The sequence below is a fragment of the Salvelinus fontinalis genome, chromosome 41 (assembly GCF_029448725.1).
Source record: "Salvelinus fontinalis isolate EN_2023a chromosome 41, ASM2944872v1, whole genome shotgun sequence".
In the NCBI taxonomy this organism is placed as follows: Eukaryota; Metazoa; Chordata; class Actinopteri; order Salmoniformes; family Salmonidae; genus Salvelinus; species Salvelinus fontinalis.
Genome location: NC_074705.1, coordinates 6,541,440 through 6,567,461, shown reverse-complemented (window position 1 = coordinate 6,567,461; position 26,022 = coordinate 6,541,440). Strand labels below are relative to the sequence as shown.

General features: G+C 46.4%; 1 protein-coding gene across 3 annotated transcripts in view; it reads right to left on the bottom strand.

Annotated features, from left to right (window-relative positions):
* Window positions 1–26,022, bottom strand: part of LOC129840470 (interleukin-1 receptor accessory protein-like 1-B) — a 297,926-nt gene that overhangs the window by 38,672 nt on the left and 233,232 nt on the right. For all 3 annotated transcript variants that reach the window (XM_055908376.1, XM_055908375.1, XM_055908377.1), the window contains exon 7: window positions 11,640–11,772. In XM_055908376.1, the coding sequence (XP_055764351.1) occupies window positions 11,640–11,772 (133 nt within the window). The remainder of the gene's footprint in view (window positions 1–11,639; window positions 11,773–26,022) is intronic.

Here is a 26,022-nt window from a genome sequence, read left to right as displayed (position 1 = left end):
TTGGAACATGGGATTTCACTGATCTTTGTAGCAGCAGACCTCTGGGCAAGCATCCACGACTGAGTGCATGACCAGCTTTCAACTATAGTGAAAGGAGCCTGGCACTATGCTATGAGAGAGGAAGTATGAAGCCTTCAGTAAACTCTCATTATCTGTGAAATTATTGTGCAGCATTTTTGTTTGTTTGGTTTGAAAAAAATAAAATAATGGTCTGTTTTATCCTTGAGATGTGGAAGCTTTGCTTCTAAATGTCTGCGTATTTTCGATGGCTTCATAGCAGATCGGCTGAGGCATGTCTGACATATCACACAGACTGGGTTTGGCGGGCAGCTGTTATTTGAAACAAATCCAGGGAGAGAGAGAGAGAGAGAGAGAGAGCGCGCGTGTGTGTGTGTGTGTGTGTGTGTGTGTGTGTGTGTGTGCGTGCGTGTGCGTGTGCGTGCGTGTGCGCGCGCGCGTGTGTGTGTGTGTGTGTTTGGTGTAGCTATAATTAATTATGGCAACACAATTTGTTTACTGCTGCATACATAGTTCAGCGCATTGCACAAGTAGTCCCACTGCACGTATTTATTTGAGTCGAATATGCCACAGACCACAAAAAAAAATCATATTCAAGATAAATATGCTGCAGACTGGAAAGCATTCCTCCATAGACCGGGATTTGAGAAAGGCTTGTATAGGCTATGGATCATTTTAGTGAGACAACACTGGACTCACTTGATATTGTGCTCCCAGCAGAACATCAGGGATGAGGGGCATCATCGGGCACACATTAAATAATATAATAAGCAACTAATTATCAAACCCTGAGAAATATGAAATGTTATTGATTTACAAATTACATGACCTTGCCCTGGACAAAAAAAATACAAAACAACTAAACCTTCCCCATGACTGAAATTTAAAAAGCATGACCCTCCCCCATTTTCTTCTGGGTAACTATTGTGTAACCTAAGACAACTAGGTCTTCACATGTTCAATACTACAGCCTGGTCTCTGGACTCTCTCTCTCTCTGGTCTCACGGTCTCTCTCTCTCTGGTCTCTCGGTTTCTCTCTCTCTGGTCTCTCGGTCTCTCTCTCTCTGGTCTCTCGGTCTCTCTCTCTCTGGTCTCTCGGTTTCTCGCTCTCTCTCTGGTCTCTCTCTCTCTCTCTCTCTTGTCTCTCGGTCTCTCTCTCTTCGGTCTCTCGGTCTCTCTCTCTCTGGTCTCTCGGTCTCTCTCTCTCTGGTCTCTCGGTTTCTCTCTCTCTCTTTGGTCTCTCTCTCTTTCTGGTCTCTCGGTTTCTCTCTCTGGTCTCTCAGTCTCTCAGTCTCTCCCTCCCTCCCTCCCTCCCTCCCTCCCTCCCTCCCTCCCTCCCTCCCTCCCTCCCTCACTCCCTCACTCTCTCTCACTCTCTCTCCTTCTCTCTCTCCTTCTCTCTCTCCTTCTCTTTTACCATTGATTTATTCCAAGCCTAATTGGTATGAAGTCATCACCAGGTTTGGAGTGAGAGATCTGCTCCAGGTACTCTGAACCTGCTAGCTTACAGAGACGTTTCCAAATGTCATGCCTTTCACTGTCTCATCTCCTCTCTTCCCTGCTTGTCCCACTCCATGTTCCAGCTAACCTTTTCATTAGCTCACATCTGCCGAGCATGGAGATATGTGTCCAATGGAATATAGGTAGGGAAGGGGTCTGACAGCTGACAGGCTTCCTTCCAAATGGCACCCTGTTCCCTACATAGTGCATGACTTTTGACCAGAGCCCCCCAGGGACTTCCTAATATGGATGCCGTACAAGGGGGTCACCGAAGAGGTTGGAGAAGCAAATTCTGGATGAAATGCATTGTTATTTAGGAGTCCTGGATCAAACGCATCATTCGTATGGAGTTTTCTCTGAGACGTTTATAGAATGATGAATTGATTCCTGCGGAGGTTTGAGTACATTGTGAGTGTAGTTACGGAAGGTGTTCCTGATGTAGCTGCTGTTCTACAGAGCGAGGTCTCCGGACATATCAGAATGTGTGTTAAACATCAATGACCAATAGGGAAAACCTATATGGACTCAAGTTAGCAAGTATGGAGTATTGTGGACTGCTGTTTTTCCTTGGAACTCTTATTCACTGGAGCAATAAGTGTTATTATGTGTTTTCAGCGTTTCCTGTTCTCTGTTGTTGTTATGGTAATGCTATGTCTGCCATGCCATGGTCAGTTCTGCTATAATTGCCCCTTGAGGACCAATAAAACCTATTGAAGTGAATTGGCTTGAATAAAAGCACAGCCAGACGCTGAAGATGGATGAATTGGATGGATGGACTGTTGGATTAACAGAGGAATGGATGGACTGTTGGATTAACAGAGGAATGGATGGACTGTTGGATTAACAGAGGACTGGATGGACTGTTGGATTAACAGAGGAATGGATGGACTGTTAGATTAACAGAGGAATGGTTGGACTGTTAGATTAACAGAGGAATGGATGGACTGTTGGATTAACAGAGGACTGGATGGACTGTTGGATTAACAGAGGAATGGATGGACTGTTAGATTAACAGAGGAATGGTTGGACTGTTAGATTAACAGAGGAATGGATGGACTGTTGGATTAACAGAGGAATGGATAAATGGACTGTTAGATTAACAGAGGAATGGATGGACTGTTGGATTAACAGAGGAATGGATAGATGGGCTGTTAGATTAACAGAGGAATGGATGGACTGTTGGTTTAATAGAGAAATTAATGGATGGGCTGATGGATTAACAGAGGAATGGATGGACTGTTGGATTAACATGAGATTCAACGTGTTCCGCATTCAACAACCCGGTCGCATTCCGCTTCGCTCCACAGGTAGTATCACATTTCATTTCATTTCATTACAGTACAACGGTTTGATTTGTTTGATCTTAGCTAGCTACATAGCCGTCTTTATATCAAAGATAATTGTGTAGTTTAGAGCAATTATCTAGATGTCATAAGGTGAATGCACCAATTTGTAAGTCGCTCTGGATAAGAGCGTCTGCTAAATGACTTAAATGTAAATGTAAATGTTAACAGATAAATGGATGGATGGGCTGTTGGATTAACAGAGGAATGGATGGACTGTTGGTTTAACAGAGAAATGGATGGATGGGCTGTTGGATTAACAGAGGAATGGATGGACTGTTGGATTAACAGAGGAATGAATGGACTGTTGGTTTAACAGAGAAATGGATGGACTGTTAGATTAACAGAGGAATGGATGGACTGTTGGTTTAACAGAGAAATGGATGGATGGGCTGTTGGATTAACAGAGGAATGGATGGACTGTTGGATTAACAGAGGAATGGATGGATGGATTGTTGGATTAACGGAGGGATGGATGGATGGACTATTGGATTAACAGAGGAATGGATGGATGACTGTAGGATTAACGGAGGGATGGATGGATGGACTATTGGATTAACAGAGGAATGGATGGATGGATGACTGTTGGATTAATGGAGGGATGGATGGACTGTAGGATTAACAGAGGAATGGATGGATGGATGGCTGTTGGATTAATGGAGGGATGGATGGACTATTGGATTAACAGACGAATGGATGGATGGATTGTTGGATTAACGGAGGAATGGCTTGACTGTTGGATTAACAGAGGAATGGATTGACTGTTGGATTAACGGACAGATGGATGGATTGTGAAGACAAAGAGACAGATGCTCCATGTCTGTGAGAGTCCCCTGGACAGGTACTGTATATGTACTAGTGATCCATGGAGTATTCAGCCCATGTGTGTGTGTGTGTGTTTGTAAGTGTGTGTCTCCGTGTGTGTGCGTGTGTGTGTGTGTGTGTGTGTGTGTGTGTGTGTGTGTGTGTGTGTGTGTGTGTGTGTGTGTGTGTGTGTGTGTGTTTGTGTGTGTGTGTGTGTTGTGTGTGTGTGTGTGTGTGTCTGGCTGTGTGTTTGTATGTGTGTGTCTGTGCGTGTGTGTGTGTGTTTGTGTGTGTATGTATTTATGTGTGTCTGTGTGTGTGTATTTGTGTCTGTGTGTGTGTGTATATGTTTCTCCAAGGCTGAAGAGCAGAGCTGTTCCCACTAGACGCCCACAAATCAAAGTAAAAGAGAACTCCCAGAGTTCCCTTGCTCTCCTCTCCAGCTCCTCAGCTCACGCCCACTCAGTATAACTTTAGCATTCAAGACCAGCAACGTGATAAGCAAAGCAAGCAAGCCTGATCGCTTTCAGAGAACACACACACGCCGTGCAATAATAAAGAATGTATGATCGCCTGAATTCTTGACTAACGCCATTAAACATTCATTGATGTTATTGAAGAAAAAGCTATGGCTGGTGACGGAAAAGTTTCATTTCTCTGCTAGAGCTGTCAGAGTGCGGTGAGGTATTTGTGGGAACTGGCCTTTAAATGGTTGTTATTGCGCTGTGTCCCTGACTCTCTTGTATGAGGATAAATGCTCCTGACCTCCTCTGTATATGCATGCAAACACGGGAGGAGAACGGCTCCAGGCTATCTCAAATCCTATCTAATATCCTGCACTGGTAATCTTAGATCGCACTCCGCATGTGTGCATTGGAATCACTAGGGCACCCGTTCTCATGGTAACAGCTTAAAACATAATAACAATCATTTGGTGGGTGCTTATATTTGTGCTATTTCACACATGTACAAGTGTGTATTAATACGCATGTGTTGTTTTGCCAACTCTCCTTGAGACACCCTGGGGGAGTGGGGTGAGACACCCTGGGAGAGTGGGGTGAGACACCCTGGGAGAGTGGGGTGAGACACCCTGGGAGAGTGGGGTGAGACACCCTGGGGGAGTGGGGTGAGACACCCTGGGGGAGTGGGGTGAGACACCCTGGGAGAGTGGGGTGAGACACCCTGGGGGAGTGGGGTGAGACACCCTGGGAGAGTGGGGTGAGACACCCTGGGAGAGTGGGGTGAGACACCCTGGGGGAGTGGGGTGAGACACCCTGGGGGAGTGGGGTGAGACACCCTGGGAGAGTGGGGTGAGACACCCTGGGGGAGTGGGGTGAGACACCCTGGGGGAGTGGGGTGAGACACCCTGGGAGAGTGGGGTGAGACACCCTGGGGGAGTGGGGTGAGACACCCTGGGGGAGTGGGGTGAGACTCCCTGGGAGAGTGGGGTGAGACACCCTGGGGGAGTGGGGTGAGACACCCTGGGAGAGTGGGGTGAGACACCCTGGGGGAGTGGGGTGAGACACCCTGGGGGAGTGGGGTGAGACACCCTGGGAGAGTGGGGTGAGACACCCTGGGAGAGTGGGGTGAGACACCCTAGGAGAGTGGGGTGAGACACCCTGGGAGAGTGGGGTGAGACACCCTGGGAGAGTGGGGTGAGACACCCTAGGAGAGTGGGGTGAGACACCCTAGGAGAGTGGGGTGAGACACCCTGGGGGAGTGGGGTGAGACACCCTGGGAGAGTGGGGTGAGACACCCTAGGAGAGTGGGGTGAGACACCCTAGGAGAGTGGGGTGAGACACCCTGGGGGAGTGGGGTGAGACACCCTGGGAGAGTGGGGTGAGACACCCTGGGGGAGTGGGGTGAGACACCCTGGGAGAGTGGGGTGAGACACCCTGGGAGAGTGGGGTGAGACACCCTGGGGGAGTGGGGTGAGACACCCTAGGAGAGTGGGGTGAGACACCATGGGAGAGTGGGGAGAGACACCCTAGGAGAGTGGGGTGAGACACCCTAGGAGAGTGGGGTGAGACACCCTGGGGGAGTGGGGTGAGACACCCTAGGAGAGTGGGGTGAGACACCCTAGGAGAGTGGGGTGAGACACCCTGGGAGAGTGGGGAGAGACACCCTGGGAGAGTGGGGTGAGACACCCTGGGAGAGTGGGGTGAGACACCCTGGGGGAGTGGGGTGAGACACCCTAGGAGAGTGGGGTGAGACACCCTGGGGGAGTGGGGTGAGACACCCTAGGAGAGTGGGGTGAGACACCCTAGGAGAGTGGGGTGAGACACCCTGGGAGAGTGGGGAGAGACACCCTGGGAGAGTGGGGTGAGACACCCTGGGAGAGTGGGGTGAGACACCCTAGGAGAGTGGGGTGAGACACCCTGGGGGAGTGGGGTGAGACACCCTAGGAGAGTGGGGTGAGACACCCTGGGGGAGTGGGGTGAGACACCCTAGGAGAGTGGGGAGAGACACCCTGGGAGAGTGGGGTGAGACACCCTAGGAGAGTGGGGTGAGACACCCTGGGAGAGTGGGGTGAGACACCCTGGGGGAGTGGGGTGAGAAACCCTAGGAGAGTGGGGAGAGACACCCTGGGAGAGTGGGGTGAGACACCCTAGGAGAGTGGGGTGAGACACCCTGGGGGAGTGGGGTGAGACACCCTAGGGGAGTGGGGTGAGACACCCTGGGAGAGTGGGGTGAGACACCCTAGGAGAGTGGGGTGAGACACCCTAGGAGAGTGGGGTGAGACACCCTAGGAGAGTGGGGTGAGACACCCTGGGGGAGTGGGGTGAGACACCCTAGGAGAGTGGGGTGAGACACCCTGGGAGAGTGGGGTGAGACACCCTGGGGGAGTGGGGTGAGACACCCTAGGAGAGTGGGGTGAGACACCCTGGGGGAGTGGGGTGAGACACCCTGGGGGAGTGGGGTGAGACACCCTGGGGGAGTGGGGGGAGACACCCTAGGAGAGTGGGGTGAGACACCCTGGGGGAGTGGGGTGAGACACCCTGGGGGAGTGTGGTGAGACACCCTGGGGGAGTGGGGGGAGACACCCTAGGAGAGTGGGGTGAGACACCCTGGGAGAGTGGGGTGAGACAACCTGGGAGAGTGGGGTGAGACACCCTGGGAGAGTGGGGGGAGACACCCTGGGGGAGTGGGGTGAGACACCCTAGGAGAGTGGGGTGAGACACCCTGGGGGAGTGGGGTGAGACACCCTGGGGGAGTGGGGTGAGACACCCTAGGAGAGTGGGGTGAGACACCCTGGGGGAGTGGGGTGAGACACCCTGGGGGAGTGGGGTGAGACACCCTAGGAGAGTGGGGTGATACACCCTGGGAGAGTGGGGTGAGACACCCTGGGAGAGTGGGGTGAGACACCCTAGGAGAGTGGGGTGAGACACCCTGGGGGAGTGGGGTGAGACACCCTGGGAGAGTGGGGTGAGACACCCTGGGAGAGTGGGGTGAGACTCCCTGGGAGAGTGGGGTCACGGCCAGGGTCAGCCATTATCAACTGTGACCCTGGAGCAATTAGGGTTATTAAGTGTCTTACTAAAGCCCCATCGACAGCTTTTCACCTTGTCGGCTCAGCTTTCACACCCAACACTCACTTAACCTCTACCTTCAGCTTAAACTTTACACCAGTGTCTTCCAGTCTGCCCATGAGTGAACAGGCACATTAGAGAATAACAGTGTCTTCCATTCTGCCCATGAGTGAACAGGCACATTAGAGAATTACATTACATCATTACATCATACCACAGCCTGGTAATAGCATTACATCATACCACAGCCTGGTAATAGCATTACATCATACCACAGCCTGGTAATAGCATTACAACATACCACAGCCTGGTAATAGCATTACAACATACCACAGCCTGGTAATAGCACTACAACATACCACAGCCTGGTAATAGCATTACAACATACCACAGCCTGGTAATAGCACTACAACATACCACAGCCTGGTAATAGCATTACATCATACCACAGCCTGGTAATAGCATTACATTATACCACAGCCTGGTAATAGCACTACATCATACCACAGCCTGGTAATAGCATTACAACATACCACAGCCTGGTAATAGCATTACAACATACCACAGCCTGGTAATAGCATTACATTATACCACAGCCTGGTAATAGCACTACATCATACCACAGCCTGGTAATAGCATTACATCATACCACAGCCTGGTAATAGCATTACATCATACCACAGCCTGGTAATAGCACTACATCATACCACAGCCTGGTAATAGCACTACATCATACCACAGCCTGATTACATCATACCACAGCCTGGTAATATCATTACATCATACCACAGCCTGGTAATAGCATTACATCATACCACAGCCTGGTAATAGCATTACAACATACCACAGCCTGGTAATAGCATTACATCATACCATAGCCTGGTAATAGCATTACATCATACCACAGCCTGGTAATAGCATTACAACATACCACAGCCTGGTAATAGCATTACATCATACCACAGCCTGGTAATAGCATTACATCATACCACAGCCTGGTAATAGCATTACATCATACCACAGCCTGGTAATAGCATTACATCATACCACAGCCTGGTAATAGCACTACATCATACCACAGCCTGGTAATAGCATTACAACATACCACAGCCTGGTAATAGCACTACATCATACCACAGCCTGGTAATATCATTATACCCTACCACAGCCTGGTAATAGCATTACAACATACCACAGCCTGGTAATAGCACTACATCATACCACAGCCTGGTAATAGCATTACATCATACCACAGCCTGGTAATATCATTACATCATACCACAGCCTGGTAATAGCATTACAACATACCACAGCCTGGTAATAGCACTACATCATACCACAGCCTGGTAATATCATTACATCATACCACAGCCTGGTAATAGCACTACATCATACCACAGCCTGGTAATAGGACTACATCATACCACAGCCTGGTAATAGCACTACATCATACCACAGCCTGGTAATAGCACTACATTATACCACAGCCTGGTAATAGCATTACATCATACCACAGCCTGGTAATAGCATTACAACATACCACAGCCTGGTAATAGCATTACATCATACCACAGCCTGGTAATAGCATTACAACATACCACAGCCTGGTAATAGCATTACATCATACCACAGCCTGGTAATAGCACTACATCATACCACAGCCTGGTAATAGCATTACAACATACCACAGCCTGGTAATAGCATTACAACATACCACAGCCTGGTAATAACATTACATCATACCACAGCCTGGTAATAGCACTACATCATACCACAGCCTGGTAATAGCATTACAACATACCACAGCCTGGTAATAGCATTACAACATACCACAGCCTGGTAATAGCATTACAACATACCACAGCCTGGTAATAGCATTACATCATACCACAGCCTGGTAATAGCATTACATCATACCACAGCCTGGTAATAGCATTACATCATACCACAGCCTGGTAATAGCATTACATCATACCACAGCCTGGTAATAGCATTACAACATACCACAGCCTGGTAATAGGACTACATCATACCACAGCCTGGTAATAGCATTACATCATACCACAGCCTGGTAATAGCATTACAACATACCACAGCCTGGTAATAGCATTACATCATACCACAGCCTGGTAATAGCACTACATCATACCACAGCCTGGTAATAGCATTACATCATACCACAGCCTGGTAATAGCACTACATCATACCACAGCCTGGTAATAGCACTACATCATACCACAGCCTGGTAATAGCATTACATTATACCACAGCCTGGTAATAGCATTACAACATACCACAGCCTGGTAATAGCATTACAACATACCACAGCCTGGTAATAGCACTACATCATACCACAGCCTGGTAATAGCATTACATCATACCACAGCCTGGTAATAGCACTACATCATACCACAGCCTGGTAATAGCATTACAACATACCACAGCCTGGTAATATCATTACATCATACCACAGCCTGGTAATAGCATTACATCATACCACAGCCTGGTAATAGCATTACATCATACCACATCCTGGTAATATCATTACATCATACCAAAGCCTGGTAATAGCACTACATCATACCACAGCCTGGTAATAGGACTACATCATACCACAGCCTGGTAATAGCATTACAACATACCACAGCCTGGTAATAGCATTACATCATACCACAGCCTGGTAATAGCATTACATCATACCACAGCCTGGTAATAGCATTACATCATACCACAGCCTGGTAATAGCATTACATCATACCACAGCCTGGTAATAGCATTACAACATACCACAGCCTGGTAATAGCAATACAACATACCACAGCCTGGTAATAGCATTACAACATACCACAGCCTGGTAATAGCACTACAACATACCACAGCCTGGTAATAGCACTACATCATACCACAGCCTGGTAATAGCATTACATCATACCACAGCCTGGTAATAGCATTACATCATACCACAGCCTGGTAATAGCACAACATCATACCACAGCCTGGTAATAGCATTACATCATACCACAGCCTGGTAATAGCATTACATCATACCACAGCCTGGTAATAGCATTACATCATACCACAGCCTGGTAATAGCATTACATCATACCACAGCCTGGTAATAGCATTACATCATACCACAGCCTGGTAATAGCACAACATCATACCACAGCCTGGTAATAGCATTACATCATACCACAGCCTGGTAATAGCATTACATCATACCACAGCCTGGTAATAGCATTACATCATACCACAGCCTGGTAATAGCATTACATCATACCACAGCCTGGTAATAGCATTACAACATACCACAGCCTGGTAATAGCACAACAACATACCACAGCCTGGTAATAGCATTACAACATACCACAGCCTGGTAATAGCATTACATCATACCACAGCCTGGTAATAGCATTACAACATACCACAGCCTGGTAATAGCATTACAACATACCACAGCCTGGTAATAGCACAACATCATACCACAGCCTGGTAATAGCATTACATCATACCACAGCCTGGTAATAGCACTACATCATACCACAGCCTGGTAATAGCATTACATCATACCACAGCCTGGTAATAGCACTACATCATACCACAGCCTGGTAATAGCACTACATCATACCACAGCCTGGTAATAGCATTACATCATACCACAGCCTGGTAATAGCACTACATCATACCACAGCCTGGTAATAGCATTACATCATACCACAGCCTGGTAATAGCACTACATCATACCACAGCCTGGTAATAGCATTACATCATACCACAGCCCGGTAATAGCATTACATCATACCACAGCCTGGTAATAGCATTACAACATACCACAGCCTGGTAATAGCATTACATCATACCACAGCCTGGTAATAGCACTACATCATACCACAGCCTGGTAATAGCACTACATCATACCACAGCCTGGTAATATCATTACATCATACCACAGCCTGGTAATAGCACTACATCATACCACAGCCTGGTAATAGCATTACATCATACCACAGCCTGGTAATAGCACTACATCATACCACAGCCTGGTAATAGCACTACATCATACCACAGCCTGGTAATAGCATTACATCATACCACAGCCTGGTAATAGCATTACATCATACCACAGCCTGGTAATAGCATTACATCATACCACAGCCTGGTAATAGCATTACATCATACCACAGCCTGGTAATAGCATTACATCATACCACAGCATCACAAGTGTGTTGGTCAAAACTGTGGCTTTGACTTTTTACAGTTCATGCAGGAACGTATGTATATCCCATATGACCTCAAGCGATGTGTGTGTGTATGTGTAACAGGGTCTTACTTGAAGTGTGTGTGTGTAACAGGGTCTTACTTGAAGTGTGTGTGTGTAACAGGGTCTTACTTGACGTGTGTGTGTGACAGGGTGTTACTTGATGTGTGTGTGTGTGTGTCTTACTTGATGTCACTCTCTCTGAACCTCTCCACATCCAGGTCTTCGATGAACTTCTCTCCCTTCATCCAGTAGATGAGCGGACTGACCTCCCCGGCGAAGCCGAAGAACGCTCGGCACGTCAGGTTGACTTGATTTCCTGTGGAGACAGGAAACAGGAAATAAGGCATGGTTGTTGTGGTAAGGAAGTAATATGGTTCTGGGTAAAGCAGTGGAAAATGTCTGGGTGAGGTGGAGCCCACTAATGTAGCTCTTTCCAGTACCATGGATAATATGGGTGCTTCTTATTAGATGGTGTCTCCTATTGTCTAGGTTCTAATGCACACCTCCAGACTCTCCTGCACCTTCCAACACCTACATCCTCCTGAACTCATAGACCCCCGTGAAGTTCTCCTATCCCCTCTGAAGTTCCCCTATCCCCTCTGAAGTTCCCCTATCCCCTCTGAAGTTCCCCTATCCCCTCTGGAGTTCCCATATCCCCTCTGAAGTTCCCCTATCCCCTCTGAAGTTCCCCAATCCCCTCTGGAGTTCCCCTATCCCCTCGGAAGTTCCCCTATCCCCTCTGAAGTTCCCCAATCCCCTCTGAAGTTCCCCTATCCCCTCTGAAGTTCCCCTATCCCCTCTGAAGTTCCCCTATCCCCTCTTGGAGCTCTCCTATCCCCTCTGGAGTTCTCCTATCCCCTCTGAAGTTCCCCTATCCCCTCTGAAGTTCCCCTATCCCCTCTGAAGTTCCCCTATCCCCTCTTGGAGTTCTCCTATCCCCTCTGAAGTTCCTCTATCCCCTCTGAAGTTCCCCTATCCCCTCTTGGAGCTCTCCTATCCGCTCTGAGGTTCTCCTATCCCCTCTGAAGTTATCCTATCCCCTCTGAAGTTCCCCTATCCCCTCTTGGAGCTCTCCTATCCCCTCTGAAGTTCCCCTATCCCATCTGAAGCTCACCTCCCTCCTCTGAAGCTCTCCTATCCCCTCTGAAGTTCCCCTATCCCATCTGAAGCTCACCTACCTCCTCTGAAGCTCTCCTATCCCCTCTGAAGTTCCCCTATCCCATCTGAAGCTCACCTACCTCCTCTGAAGCTCTCCTATCCCCTCTGAAGTTCCCCTATCCCATCTGAAGCTCACCTACCTCCTCTGAAGCTCTCCTATCCCCTCTGAAGTTCCCCTATCCCATCTGAAGCTCACCTACCTCATCTGAAGCTCTCCTATCCCCTCTGAAGTTCCCCTATCCCATCTGAAGTTCCCCTATCCCTCTGAAGTTCCCCTATCCCATCTGAAGTTCCCCTATCCCTCTGAAGTTCCCCTATCCCATCTGAAGCTCCCCTATCTCCTCTGAAGCTCTCCTACGGCCTCGGAAGCTCCCATCCCTCCTCCCATTCTCTCCCACTCTCTCCCTCATGCTCCTGAACACTGCTGAACTCTCTTTCACTCTCTCCCACGCACACTCCTGGCGTCCTCTACACAAAGGGCAGGGGGTGGTTATTAGCCCAGTACCCTTATTGTTCCACCCTACCAATTAGTGTGAGTGTGAAACCTGATTCACAGCGTGCATGGTGAAAGATGTTCTACACACAACAGCATCGGTGCTATTTCAAGTGGAGCTGACAGCAATTTAGCAACATGAAATCTTATTCAATCTGTTCATATACACTCCCACAAAGAATATGACACTGTTTAAAACCTTTTCTGACAAGCGAGTACCTAGACATGGTCATTTTCACATTTTCATAAATTCTTAGAATGTTTTGGGAACTACGTATACTAAGGCATTTGTGAAAATTCTATAGCAATATAGAATGGGAAAGCGGCCGTGCGTTTGGACAATTAATAGACACGGCAATAAATAAAACCTAACCAAAACATCTGTCTTGTCCAGGACTGGAGTCTACACAGACGGTACACCATAGCCAATCAGAGCTACAGTAGCCTTCACGCAAACAAGCCATTTGCCACAAGGGCCTGCCATCTTTCACTTTGAACTGGACTGTGTGTTTACAGGCAGTAGGACCTGCCATCATTCACTTTGAACTGGACTGTGTGTTTACAGGCAGTAGGACCTGCCATCATTCACTTTGAACTGGACTGTGTGTTTACAGGCAGTAGGACCTGCTATCATTCACTTTGAACTGGACTGTGTGTTTACAGGCAGTAGGACCTGCCATCTTTCACTTTGAACTGGACTGTGTGTTTACAGGCAGTAGGACCTGCCATCTTTCACTTTGAACTGGACTGTGTGTTTACAGGCAGTAGGACCTGCCATCTTTCATTTTGAACTGGACTGTGTGTTTACAGGCAGTAGGGCCTGCTATCATTCACTTTGAACTGGACTGTGTGTTTACAGGCAGTAGGACCTGTCATCATTCACTTTGAACTGGACTGTGTGTTTACAGGCAGTAGGACCTGCCATCATTCACTATGAACTGGACTGTGTGTTTACAGGCAGTAGGACCTGCCATCATTCATTTTGAACTGGACTGTGTGTTTACAGGCAGTAGGACCTGCCATCGTTCACTTTGAACTGGACTGTGTGTTTACAGGCAGTAGGACCTGCCATCATTCACTTTGAACTGGACTGTGTGTTTACAGGCAGTAGGGCCTGCCATCTTTCACTTTGAACTGGACTGTGTGTTTACAGGCAGTAGGACCTGCCATCATTCACTTTGAACTGGACTGTGTGTTTACAGGCAGTTTGGACTGGACTGTGTGTTTACAGCGGTTCGTGTTCAAACAACTGGTAGAGGTACTGAAACTCCATCATTATTATTCATCTAACCTTAATAAAATCTCATTTATTTTCAATCAAATGTATTTATAAAGTCCTTCTTACATCAGCTGATGTCACAAAGTTCTGTACAGAAACCCAGCCTAAAACCCCAAACAGCAAGCAATGCAGATGTGGAAGCATAAAAACCTTTACATTCTACAGGATGATCAGAGATGCAGGCCTCAGGATCATACGATACCCTCGAGATTGTTAGAAAGGAGCATTGACATCAAGAGTGACATTCAAGCATTTATAACCACCACCTACACTACTCCAAGAGCCAATTGGAGGGGAATCTCATGGAAATCAGATTTTGATCATCTGTAGCAGCAGCACCTGGCTCCATCCAGCAGACAGACAGGCAGACAGACAGGCAGGCACAGAGGATGTGATGTGCAGATAGACTCCAGATGCCAGGGACTGACTGACTGACACAGTGAATGGGGCTGAGGGGAAAACTGACACGGATCAGGAGACAGATTCTCTCCCTGGCATGGAGCTTTTTCTCCCCTCTCAGCTCATTTCCAGCCATATCTTATGTGGCGGAGAGAGAGATAACTGCCTCTTAACTCCACCCAGCCAGCCCCCGGGACTTGGGAGCAACGACGAGACGCCCGGATTATGGATCCCATTCTCTCTTTATTTCTCTTTATTTCTCACTCTGTTTTCTCATTTGTGTCATGTCTTTCTTCTGCACAGGAATTGATGTGTATTACAGAAACTCTAAATACGCTAAACATTGTGTCGATCACTCTAAACCCCAGCACTATACAGCTGATTCAAATAATCTACTCATCATCAAGCGTTGATTATTTGAATCAGCTGTGTAGTGCTAGAACGAAAATGTAAGCTTGCTGTAAACTAAATATTACATTTAGTGATATGAAATTTCCCCATTACAGGCAGGCACACAGACGCACACTTGTGTACATGCAATCTGGGACATAGACCGGCCAGTCTATCTCATTAGTTGTCATTGAGTGACAACTTACATTTTCTATACCAACCAACAGTAGGGCCATGTGCTGTGAGCCCACAATATCCACACCGTAACCCAAAACACCATCAAAGCCAGAGAGCCAGAGAGGCTAGCCACTAGAGCCCATACTAAGCTGGACTGATCAAGGAGCGGCCATTAAAAGTATGTTGAGAAAGTCAAAGAGGTGATTCAGCATCCTTCATTAGTGTTCTCACTCATCTCATCTCCCCATCCGTCCCCCAGGGGTTTGGGGCTCAGATGTCTGTGAGATGGCAGATAGCAGTGGCGGATAATTGGCAGTTCAAAGGTAATAGGGATTTATTTGACCATCTCTCTCTGATTCTGAAACGCTCCGCCATGTTGCAGCCCCCTTGTCAGATTATTAGGAGCAGAAACCAGGTAAACATAAAGGGACCTGTGAATCTGGTTGATGTGTATCTTTTCCCCACATGAATTATGGTAAACGTCTCTAAACTTCAGCTATTTGGGAGACTAGGGGCAAATCAATGGCTTAGAATTGCAGGATGCACCTTGAGTGTGACAGTTAGTGTGCCCATTGAGGTGAGTTATGTGGTGGAGCAACATGGCGCAGTACCATTCATGTCCACAGGAGGTCACTATGGAGCTACAGAACAGGTACAGACCTGTACTGACGCAAAAAAAGCAAAGCAGGTTGGTAGGTTCATCTCTGAGAGGAATCATTATTCCCCTCTTGCTACTCCACAAAAATACTGTACCTTTATTCCTGGGGGATTGGAAATCACCCCATTTTATTCTATGTAATACCACAAGTCATGCAGGCTCTAATGTACCATTATTCGTGTATGTACATAATATACTGCAAATTCCCAGCATCAGATAATGGAGATTATGCACATAATAATCACAAAGTGGGAGTACCTTTATTGACATGTTAATCTAGGTAGGCCAATATCACACTGACTACACACACACACACACACACACACACACACACACACACACACACACACACACACACACACACACACACACACACACACACACACACACACACACACACACACACACACACACACACACACACACACACACACACACACACACACCCTCTCTCTCCATTCCTCTTCCTCTCACTCCCTTCCTCTCTCCCCTCTTCCTCTCTCTCCTTCCCATCCTCTCTCTTTCTCCCTTTCTCATTTCCTCTCTCTCCCTTTCTCTCTCTCTCCCCGTCTCCCTCTCTCTCTCTCTCCCTCTCCCTTACTCACTCCCCCCGCCCTCTCTTCCTTATCTTCCTCTGCCTTCCTTAAGCCTCTCTTAGTCACAGTAATAAGGTAAAAAGCTGCAGCATTGGCATCACCGCTCTGAGCGGAGGAAGGAAGCAGTCGATCCGATGGGATGCCCGATCGCCAGAGGAACACACACGCACACATAACAGGCACACACACACGCACACACTAGTCTCAATGAGCATACTGTACATGTAGGTGCATGTCCAGACCATATACGCCTCAAAGAAGTACGGCCTGAGAGGCAAGTAATGAGGGCCCATGAGGTCTGTTCCAGATCATCGTATAACCATGAGGTCTGTTCCAGATCATTGTATAACCCCGAGGTCTGTTCCAGATCATTGTATAACCATGAGGTCTGTTCCAGATCATCGTATAACCCTGAGGTCTGTTCCAGATCATCGTATAACCATGAGGTCTGTTCCAGATCATCGTATAACCCCGAGGTCTGTTCCAGATCATCGTATAACCATGAGGTCTGTTCCAGATCATCGTATAACCCTGAGGTCTGTTCCAGATCATTGTATAACCATGAGGTCTGTTCCAGATCATCGTATAACCATGAGGTCTGTTCCAGATCATCGTATAACCCTGAGGTCTGTTCCAGATCATCGTATAACCATGAGGTCTGTTCCAGATCATCGTATAACCATGAGGTCTGTTCCAGATCATCGTATAACCATGAGGTCTGTTCCAGATCATCGCATAACCATGAGGTCTGTTCCAGATCATCGTATAACCAGGAGGTCTGTTCCAGATCATTGTATAACCAGGAGGTCTGTTCCAGATCATTGATTAACCCCGAGGTCTGTTCCAGATCATCGTATAACCATGAGGTCTGTTCCAGATCATCGTATAACCCTGAGGTCTGTTCCAGATCATCGTATAACCCTGAGGTCTGTTCCAGATCATCATATAATCCCGAGGTCTGTTCCAGATCATCGTATAACCATGAGGTCTGTTCCAGATCATCATATAACCATGAGGTCTGTTCCAGATCATTGTATAACCATGAGGTCTGTTCCAGATCATCGTATAACCCTGAGGTCTGTTCCAGATCATCGTATAACCATGAGGTCTGTTCCAGATCATCGTATAACCCCGAGGTCTGTTCCAGATCATCGTATAACCCCGAGGTCTGTTCCAGATCATCGTATAACCCTGAGGTCTGTTCCAGATCATCATATAACCCCGAGGTCTGTTCCAGATCATCATATAACCCCGAGGTCTGTTCCAGATCATCATATAACCCCGAGGTCTGTTCCAGATCATCGTATAACCATGAGGTCTGTTCCAGATCATCGTATAACCCTGAGGTCTGTTCCAGATCATCGTATAACCATGAGGTCTGTTCCAGATCTTCGTATAACCCTGAGGTCTGTTCCAGATCATCGTATAACCCTGAGGTCTGTTCCAGATCATCGTATAACCCTGAGGTCTGTTCCAGATCATCATATAACCCCGAGGTCTGTTCCAGATCATCATATAACCCCGAGGTCTGTTCCAGATCATCGTATAACCATGAGGTCTGTTCCAGATCATCGTATAACCCTGAGGTCTGTTCCAGATCATCGCATAATCCCGAGGTCTGTTCCAGATCATCGTATAACCATGAGGTCTGTTCCAGATCATCGTATAACCCTGAGGTCTGTTCCAGATCATTGTATAACCATGAGGTCTGTTCCAGATCATCGTATAACCCCGAGGTCTGTTCCAGATCATCGTATAACCCTGAGGTCTGTTCCAGATCATCATATAACCCCGAGGTCTGTTCCAGATCATCGTATAACCATGAGGTCTGTTCCAGATCATCGTATAACCCTGAGGTCTGTTCCAGATCATCGTATAACCATGAGGTCTGTTCCAGATCATCGTATAACCCCGAGGTCTGTTCCAGATCATCGTATAACCATGAGGTCTGTTCCAGATCATCGTATAACCCCGAGGTCTGTTCCAGATCATCGTATAACCATGAGGTCTGTTCCAGATCATCATATAACCCCGAGGTCTGTTCCAGATCATCGTATAACCCCGAGGTCTGTTCCAGATCATCGTTTAACCCTGAGGTCTTTTCCAGATCATCGTATAACCCTGAGGTCTGTTCCAGATCACCATATAACCCTGAGGTCTGTTCCAGATCATCGTATAACCCCGAGGTCTGTTCCAGATCATCGTATAACCCCGAGGTCTGTTCCAGATCATCGTATAACCCTGAGGTCTGTTCCAGATCATCATATAACCCCGAGGTCTGTTCCAGATCATCGTATAACCATGAGGTCTGTTCCTGATCATCATATACAAACACTATATAGGCCTATACTGTACTGTACTTCCTGTACCCCGCTTCTAGCTCTGACTCTACTGACAGCTACTTAATTGAGGACAAATGTGCTTTCTATGCATGTGATATGTGGTTGTCCCACCGAGCTGTCTCAAGATAAATGCACTGTAAGTCTCAAGATGAATGCACTGTAAGTCTCTCTGGATAAGAGAGTCTGCTAAATTACTCAAATGTAAAATGTAAATGGTGGCGTTCCTCTGCTCAGACGTAGTGAGCATATACCAATGGTTGCATGCCACGTCATCGACTGTGCCGTCGGGCACCAGATTGCTATAACATTTGATTGTGGTTGTGTAACGGCTGTCGAAGTCGTTCTCCTCCTCAGACGAGGAGGAGCATGGATCGGACCAACACGCAGCGAGGTATGTACACATAATGAAATGTTATTATAATAACGAATACGAAAATACAAGACAAACTACAAAACATCAAACAACGTCAACAGACCTGAACATGCGAACTAACATAAAACGAAGAACGCACGAACAGACTAAACAAAACGAAACAGTACTGTGTGGTGCACAAACACAGACACAGCAACAATCACCCACAAACAAACAGTGAGAACAGCCTACCTTAATATGGTTCTCAATCAGAGGAAACGTCAAACACCTGCCTCTAATTGAGAACCATATTAGGCAACACACTTAACCCAACATAGAAACACATAACATAGAATGCCCACCCCAACTCATGCCCTGACCAACTAAACACATACAAAAACAACAGAAAACAGGTCAGGAACGTGACAGGTTGGCTGATAGGTAAAATACCTATCCGTGTATTGTAAGATCTGTCAGGCATCAGATCTGGGCAGAGGAACGCGCCCACTATAAAACCCAAGACTGTACTGTACATCCCAAACACAAGTCTAAGTCAAGCACTGACCAAGCATATTCCTTGTTTTGTATGTGGACTCATCTGCTAACAGCAGAGCAGTTTGGAAGTGAGGAAGCTTTCCCTTTCTAGTATAGCTGTCCTGAATAAATGACGCTTCAGTTACAATTGGAGAAAGATTTCAAAGTGAAGGAACTCTGCTTTGGAGACTTTCAGTGCCTTTGAAATCCCAGCTGTAATGACATTGAAAGTGTTTTTAATCCTCCTACTCTTCCTTCATGGAGAGAGGAAGAGAATTTACTGCTGAACCATTAAGCCCAATAACAGGGTTCAAAACAAAAGCATCATTTAATGTTCACAGCAGTCCTGCTTCTCTGACTGAGTATGTGTGTGTGTGTGTGTGTGTGTGTGTGTGTGTGTGTGTGTGCACTGTGCCTGTGTGAGTGTGTGTGTGTGATCGTAAGTGTGCATGTGTGTCCTCTGATTGACTAAGTGTGTGTGGCTGTGTATGTGTGTGTGTGGCTGTACAGGGACACACTTGGATGCATAGGGCTAATGGTTTCTCTATGCTTCTCATGATGCTTTGTTGTTCTCTTTCTCCCAGTATAAGCTGCTACTTACACTACTGTGACCACCACATTCAATTAGCCAGCTCTCTGCTGTCTCACTCATGGCCCATCCACGACTAGACACATATTTCCATTGGACATCATTACCAAAATTGGCTGGCGTGACGTTTCTCTCATTAAGGAAACACTGTGAGTTTATGGAGCGTCACAATAGCAATAACTAAACCACCGTGCCTAGTCTAAACCATTCTGAAGAGTTCTCGGCCATGCACGGAGTAAATTGAGGATTTCTACTACAGTACACAGCAGACCAGACCGACACTCTTCATTATGATCGTTGTTGAGATGTAACGTTAGGAGATCGTTGTTGATTTGGTTGTAAACCGCTGTCTGTAGCACATTGAATGGTTGTGTTGATTTGGTTGTAAACCGCTGTCTGTGGCACATTGAATGGTTGTGATGATTTCCAATCAGAGGGCAAGTACACTGCAATCGAATGCGAGCTTATAGAGATCAATGTACAGTATGGATGTGTGCCTGGCTTGACATAGAGGATCGATCGGGTTATACTGCACCATGGACTCTGAAGGTATAGAGAGAGTTGGAGAGAGAGAAAGAGAGAGAGAGACCACATCCAAATAATGCATGGCTGGTAGACCACAGCCTGACATTTTCAAAAGATCAACAGCCTCTCCTGCATTGATATTTTCAACAATGCAACGCATTTAAGCACAAAGGGTGATTAATACAAAAGCCCACTGCTCTAATGGATGATCATTGTACCGGAATGTCTGATTCAGATATGGAACAGAACACTAATAATAATAGCAATAATGATGGATTGGATTTATATAGCTCCTTTTTACCAGTCAAAGCGCACTACGACTCTCATTTGAGACCAGGTCATTGCTTAACTCGCTAATGAAGTGTTTCCATGCTAACCAATCGATAACCAGCAATACTTTTTTTATTAATTTCGACAACACACATTTTGTTTACCCTAAGTTTCTTTAAGAAATTCCACTCCACCACTTCAAGGACTAGTGTCCTCTCTAAAATGTTGACGCTATCCAGAGTCGACAGACAGGCAGGGGTGAAAGAGCTCACTCAAGGAGAAAAGGGAATCGCTATCAGCCCATCTGCACATTCACTGAGCATTCACTATAAACCCCGGACACCTATGGCTTTAGCCAGGCCCATGGGAAGGTCTGGAGAATTTCTAAGCAGCGCTCGGAGGGGAGGGCTACTGAAGCAAGGCCAGACAGAGATCTAGACACAGCACAACACAGTAGGGTCCTTCAGGCACTGCTGGGTCAGACTCTGTGGGCCCCACTGGCTCAGTGTAAAAGTTTCCTCCCTGTAGGCACAGATCTAGGATCAGTTTTACCCTCCCTTAATCCTCACCTTAACCATTAGGGGAGAAATTACCCAAACGGACCTTACATCAGTGCTGAGGGGTGACCTCACCTGACTTCCCTAACCTCAAAAACTACTTGGCAGCCCTCCAAACCTCCATGGCCAAGCTCCGAGTCAGTCCCTGTATGGTCCAGTGGAGCGAGGAGGCTGCGAGTGGAGCCAGGCTAGCCAGAGATGGCTCACTGCCTACCCAGGGACAGCTCACTAAGCTCAGGCTGTGTCCCACACCTCCAGCCCCTGACTCCCTGGAAGTCCATCTAATGACAGACCAACAGCATAGTGTAGCTCGTGGGCTATACTGTAGGTGCTTTTCCCAGGGCGTTGGCCATTGTGTGGAGGATCAATGGGACACGTGAGTAGAATGTGGAGGAGGGTTGTCTGAGTCAGTGAAGCGAGGACTTTGATGGGTGGAGGGGCTGTAGAAGCCAAAGGAGAAATGTTGCTCCTTATCCCCACAAATCCCTGTTGAAGGAGGGAGAGGGGAATCAAAGTCTCTTTCACTTTTCCTCTTTCTATCTCCCTCTCTCTCGTTCTCTCTCTCAGGATAATTTCTCCCTCTGCTTTAGGATTTGAGTGTAGAGAGGGCTGACACAGTTTGCCATGGCCTCAGAGGCGACTGTGCGGGCTGACACTCAGGAGCACAGATTTCCCGTCTGCTGTCCCCCTCTTACTTTCCCTATCCCTCTCTCTGTCTCCTCTCCCCTCTTCCTCTCCCCTTGCTCTCATACTCTCCCTTGCTTTTTATCTGCTCTCGTTCTTCCTCCCTCCATCTCTCTTTCTCTCCTAAAGCGAGTCCCGTGAGGGCAGCAGCCAGGGCCACATTATGGATGCAGATTCAGGAGCGTAACAAACAAAGGGGCCAGACGTGTGCTGGTGCAGTGGCTGGGGAGTAGGGACTCTGCAGCAGCCAGGGCTACAGGAAAATATCCTATAGGAGAGAAGACCAGACCAAATGGCTTCAATGAGGAAGTGAAACGACCAGTAAGGAGAAGGACAAGGACACAGTAATACGAACTCTGTGACCCAAAAGGGTACAGTGTCGGCTGTCTTCATTTGTCTCTACTTTCACATGTAATGTATCTTTGACTGAAGGCAGATTTGAAATTCTCTCTATGTGATTCTATTTTTGAAGAAAGTCCTCAAAAGAAATAAAGGAATGACCTTTGAAGCTGGCTTCTCCATGACTTTGATTAGGCCCAAATCTCATAATCACTGACCATTCTGACTTCTACATCTAAATCCATGACCGTCTCATTTCTTCTGCCCTCGGCTCTTCTGATGGTTGACTGAAATTGCAGCAAATGCGTCTTGGCATCACGAATCAATTCGCTGGTCACGCTTTCCCACCATTACCACCCTTTCCTGCTGCATACAGACAGAATCCACACCATCGACCCCTTTAAATTGTCCCTCTAGGGCCTCTGTACTGTAGTCTCCCCCAGTGTGGAGAAATAGCTCTCCTCCCTTCCTCCTCTAGGTGACATTTGTATAACCATCCAATTCAGCTAAACACACGGTATCAGTTTAGAGCCTTTTCAACTTTATAGATACCTCTTTAAGTGTGTGTTGTTCAACGTTATAGATACCTCTTTAAGTGTGTGTTGTTCAACTTTATAGATACCTCTTTAAGTGTGTGCTGTTTAACGTTATAGATACCTCTTTAAGTGTGTGCTGTTCAACTTTATAGATACCTCTTTAAGTGTGTGTTGTTCAACTTTATAGATACCTCTTTAAGTGTGTGTTGTTCAACGTTATAGATACCTCTTTAAGTGTGTGTTGTTCAACGTTATAGATACCTCTTTAAGTGTGTGCTGTGCTGTGTTGTTCAACGTTATAGATACCTCTTTAAGTGTGTGCTGTACTGTGTTGTTCAACGTTATAGATACCTCTTTAAGTGTGTGCTGTGCTGTGTTGTTCAACGTTATAGATACCTCTTTAAGTGTGTGCTGTGCTGTGCTGTTCAACGTTATAGATTCCTCTTTAAGTGTGTGCTGTGCTGTGCTGTTCAACGTTATAGATTCCTCTTTAAGTGTGTGCTGTGCTGTGTTGTTCAACGTTATAGATACCTCTTTAAGTGTGTGCTGTTTAACGTTATAGATACCTCTTTAAGTGTGTGTTGTTCAACGTTATAGATACCTCTTTAAGTGTGTGTTGTTCAACGTTATAGATACCTCTTTAAGTGTGTGCTGTGCTGTGTTGTTCAACGTTATAGATACCTCTTTAAGTGTGTGCTGTACTGTGTTGTTCAACGTTATAGATACCTCTTTAAGTGTGTGCTGTGCTGTGTTGTTCAACGTTATAGATACCTCTTTAAGTGTGTGCTGTGCTGTGTTGTTCAACGTTATAGATACCTCTTTAAGTGTGTGCTGTGCTGTGTTGTTCAACGTTATAGATACCTCTTTAAGTGTGTGCTGTGCTGTGTTGTTCAACGTTATAGATTCCTCTTTAAGTGTGTGCTGTGCTGTGTTGTTCAACGTTATAGATACCTCTTTAAGTGTGTGCTGTGCTGTGCTGTTCAGCGTTATAGATACCTCTTTAAGTGTGTGCTGTGCTGTGCTGTTCAGCGTTATAGATACCTCTTTAAGTGTGTGCTGTGCTGTGCTGTTCAGCGTTATAGATACCTCTTTAAGTTTGTGCTGTGCTGTGTTGTTCAACGTTATAGATACCTCTTTAAGTGTGTGCTGTGCTGTGTTGTTCAACGTTATAGATACCTCTTTAAGTGTGTGCTGTGCTGTGCTGTTCAACGTTATAGATACCTCTTTAAGTGTGTGCTGTGCTGTGCTGTTCAACGTTATAGATTCCTCTTTAAGTGTGTGTTGTTCAACGTTATAGATTCCTCTTTAAGTGTGTGCTGTGCTGTGCTGTTCAACGTTATAGATACCTCTTTAAGTGTGTGCTGTGCTGTGCTGTTCAACGTTATAGATTCCTCTTTAAGTGTGTGTTGTTCAACGTTATAGATTCCTCTTTAAGTGTGTGCTGTGCTGTGTTGTTCAACGTTATAGATACCTCTTTAAGTGTGTGCTGTGCTGTGCTGTTCAACGTTATAGATACCTCTTTAAGTGTGTGCTGTGCTGTGCTGTTCAACGTTATAGATACCTCTTTAAGTGTGTGCTGTGCTGTGCTGTTCAACGTTATAGATACCTCTTTAAGTGTGTGTTGTTCAACGTTATAGATTCCTCTTTAAGTGTGTGTTGTGCTGTGCTGTTCAACGTTATAGATACCTCTTTAAGTGTGTGTTGTTCAACGTTATAGATTCCTCTTTAAGTGTGTGTTGTGCTGTGCTGTTCAACGTTATAGATACCTCTTTAAGTGTGTGCTGTGCTGTGCTGTTCAACGTTATAGATACCTCTTTAAGTGTGTGCTGTGCTGTGCTGTTCAACGTTATAGATTCCTCTTTAAGTGTGTGTTGTTCAACGTTATAGATTCCTCTTTAAGTGTGTGTTGTGCTGTGCTGTTCAACGTTATAGATACCTCTTTAAGTGTGTGCTGTGCTGTGCTGTTCAACGTTATAGATTCCTCTTTAAGTGTGTGTTGTTCAACGTTATAGATTCCTCTTTAAGTGTGTGTTGTGCTGTGCTGTTCAGCGTTATAGATTCCTCTTTAAGTGTGTGCTGTGCTGTGTTGTTCAACGTTATAGATACCTCTTTAAGTGTGTGTTGTGCTGTGTTGTTCAACGTTATAGATACCTCTTTAAGTGTGTGCTGTGCTGTGCTGTTCAACGTTATAGATTCCTCTTTAAGTGTGTGCTGTGCTGTGTTGTTCAACGTTATAGATACCTCTTTAAGTGTTGTGCTGTGCTGTGTTGTTCAACGTTATAGATACCTCTTTAAGTGTTGTGCTGTGCTGTGTTGTTCAACGTTATAGATTCCTCTTTAAGTGTGTGCTGTGCTGTGCTGTTCAACGTTATAGATACCTCTTTAAGTGTGTGCTGTGCTGTGTTGTTCAACGTTATAGATACCTCTTTAAGTGTGTGCTGTGCTGTGTTGTTCAACGTTATAGATACCTCTTTAAGTGTGTGCTGTGCTGTGTTGTTCAACGTTATAGATACCTCTTTAAGTGTGTGCTGTGCTGTGTTGTTCAACGTTATAGATACCTCTTTAAGTGTGTGCTGTGCTGTGTTGTTCAACGTTATAGATACCTCTTTAAGTGTGTGCTGTGCTGTGCTGTTCAACGTTATAGATACCTCTTTAAGTGTGTGCTGTGCTGTGTTGTTCAACGTTATA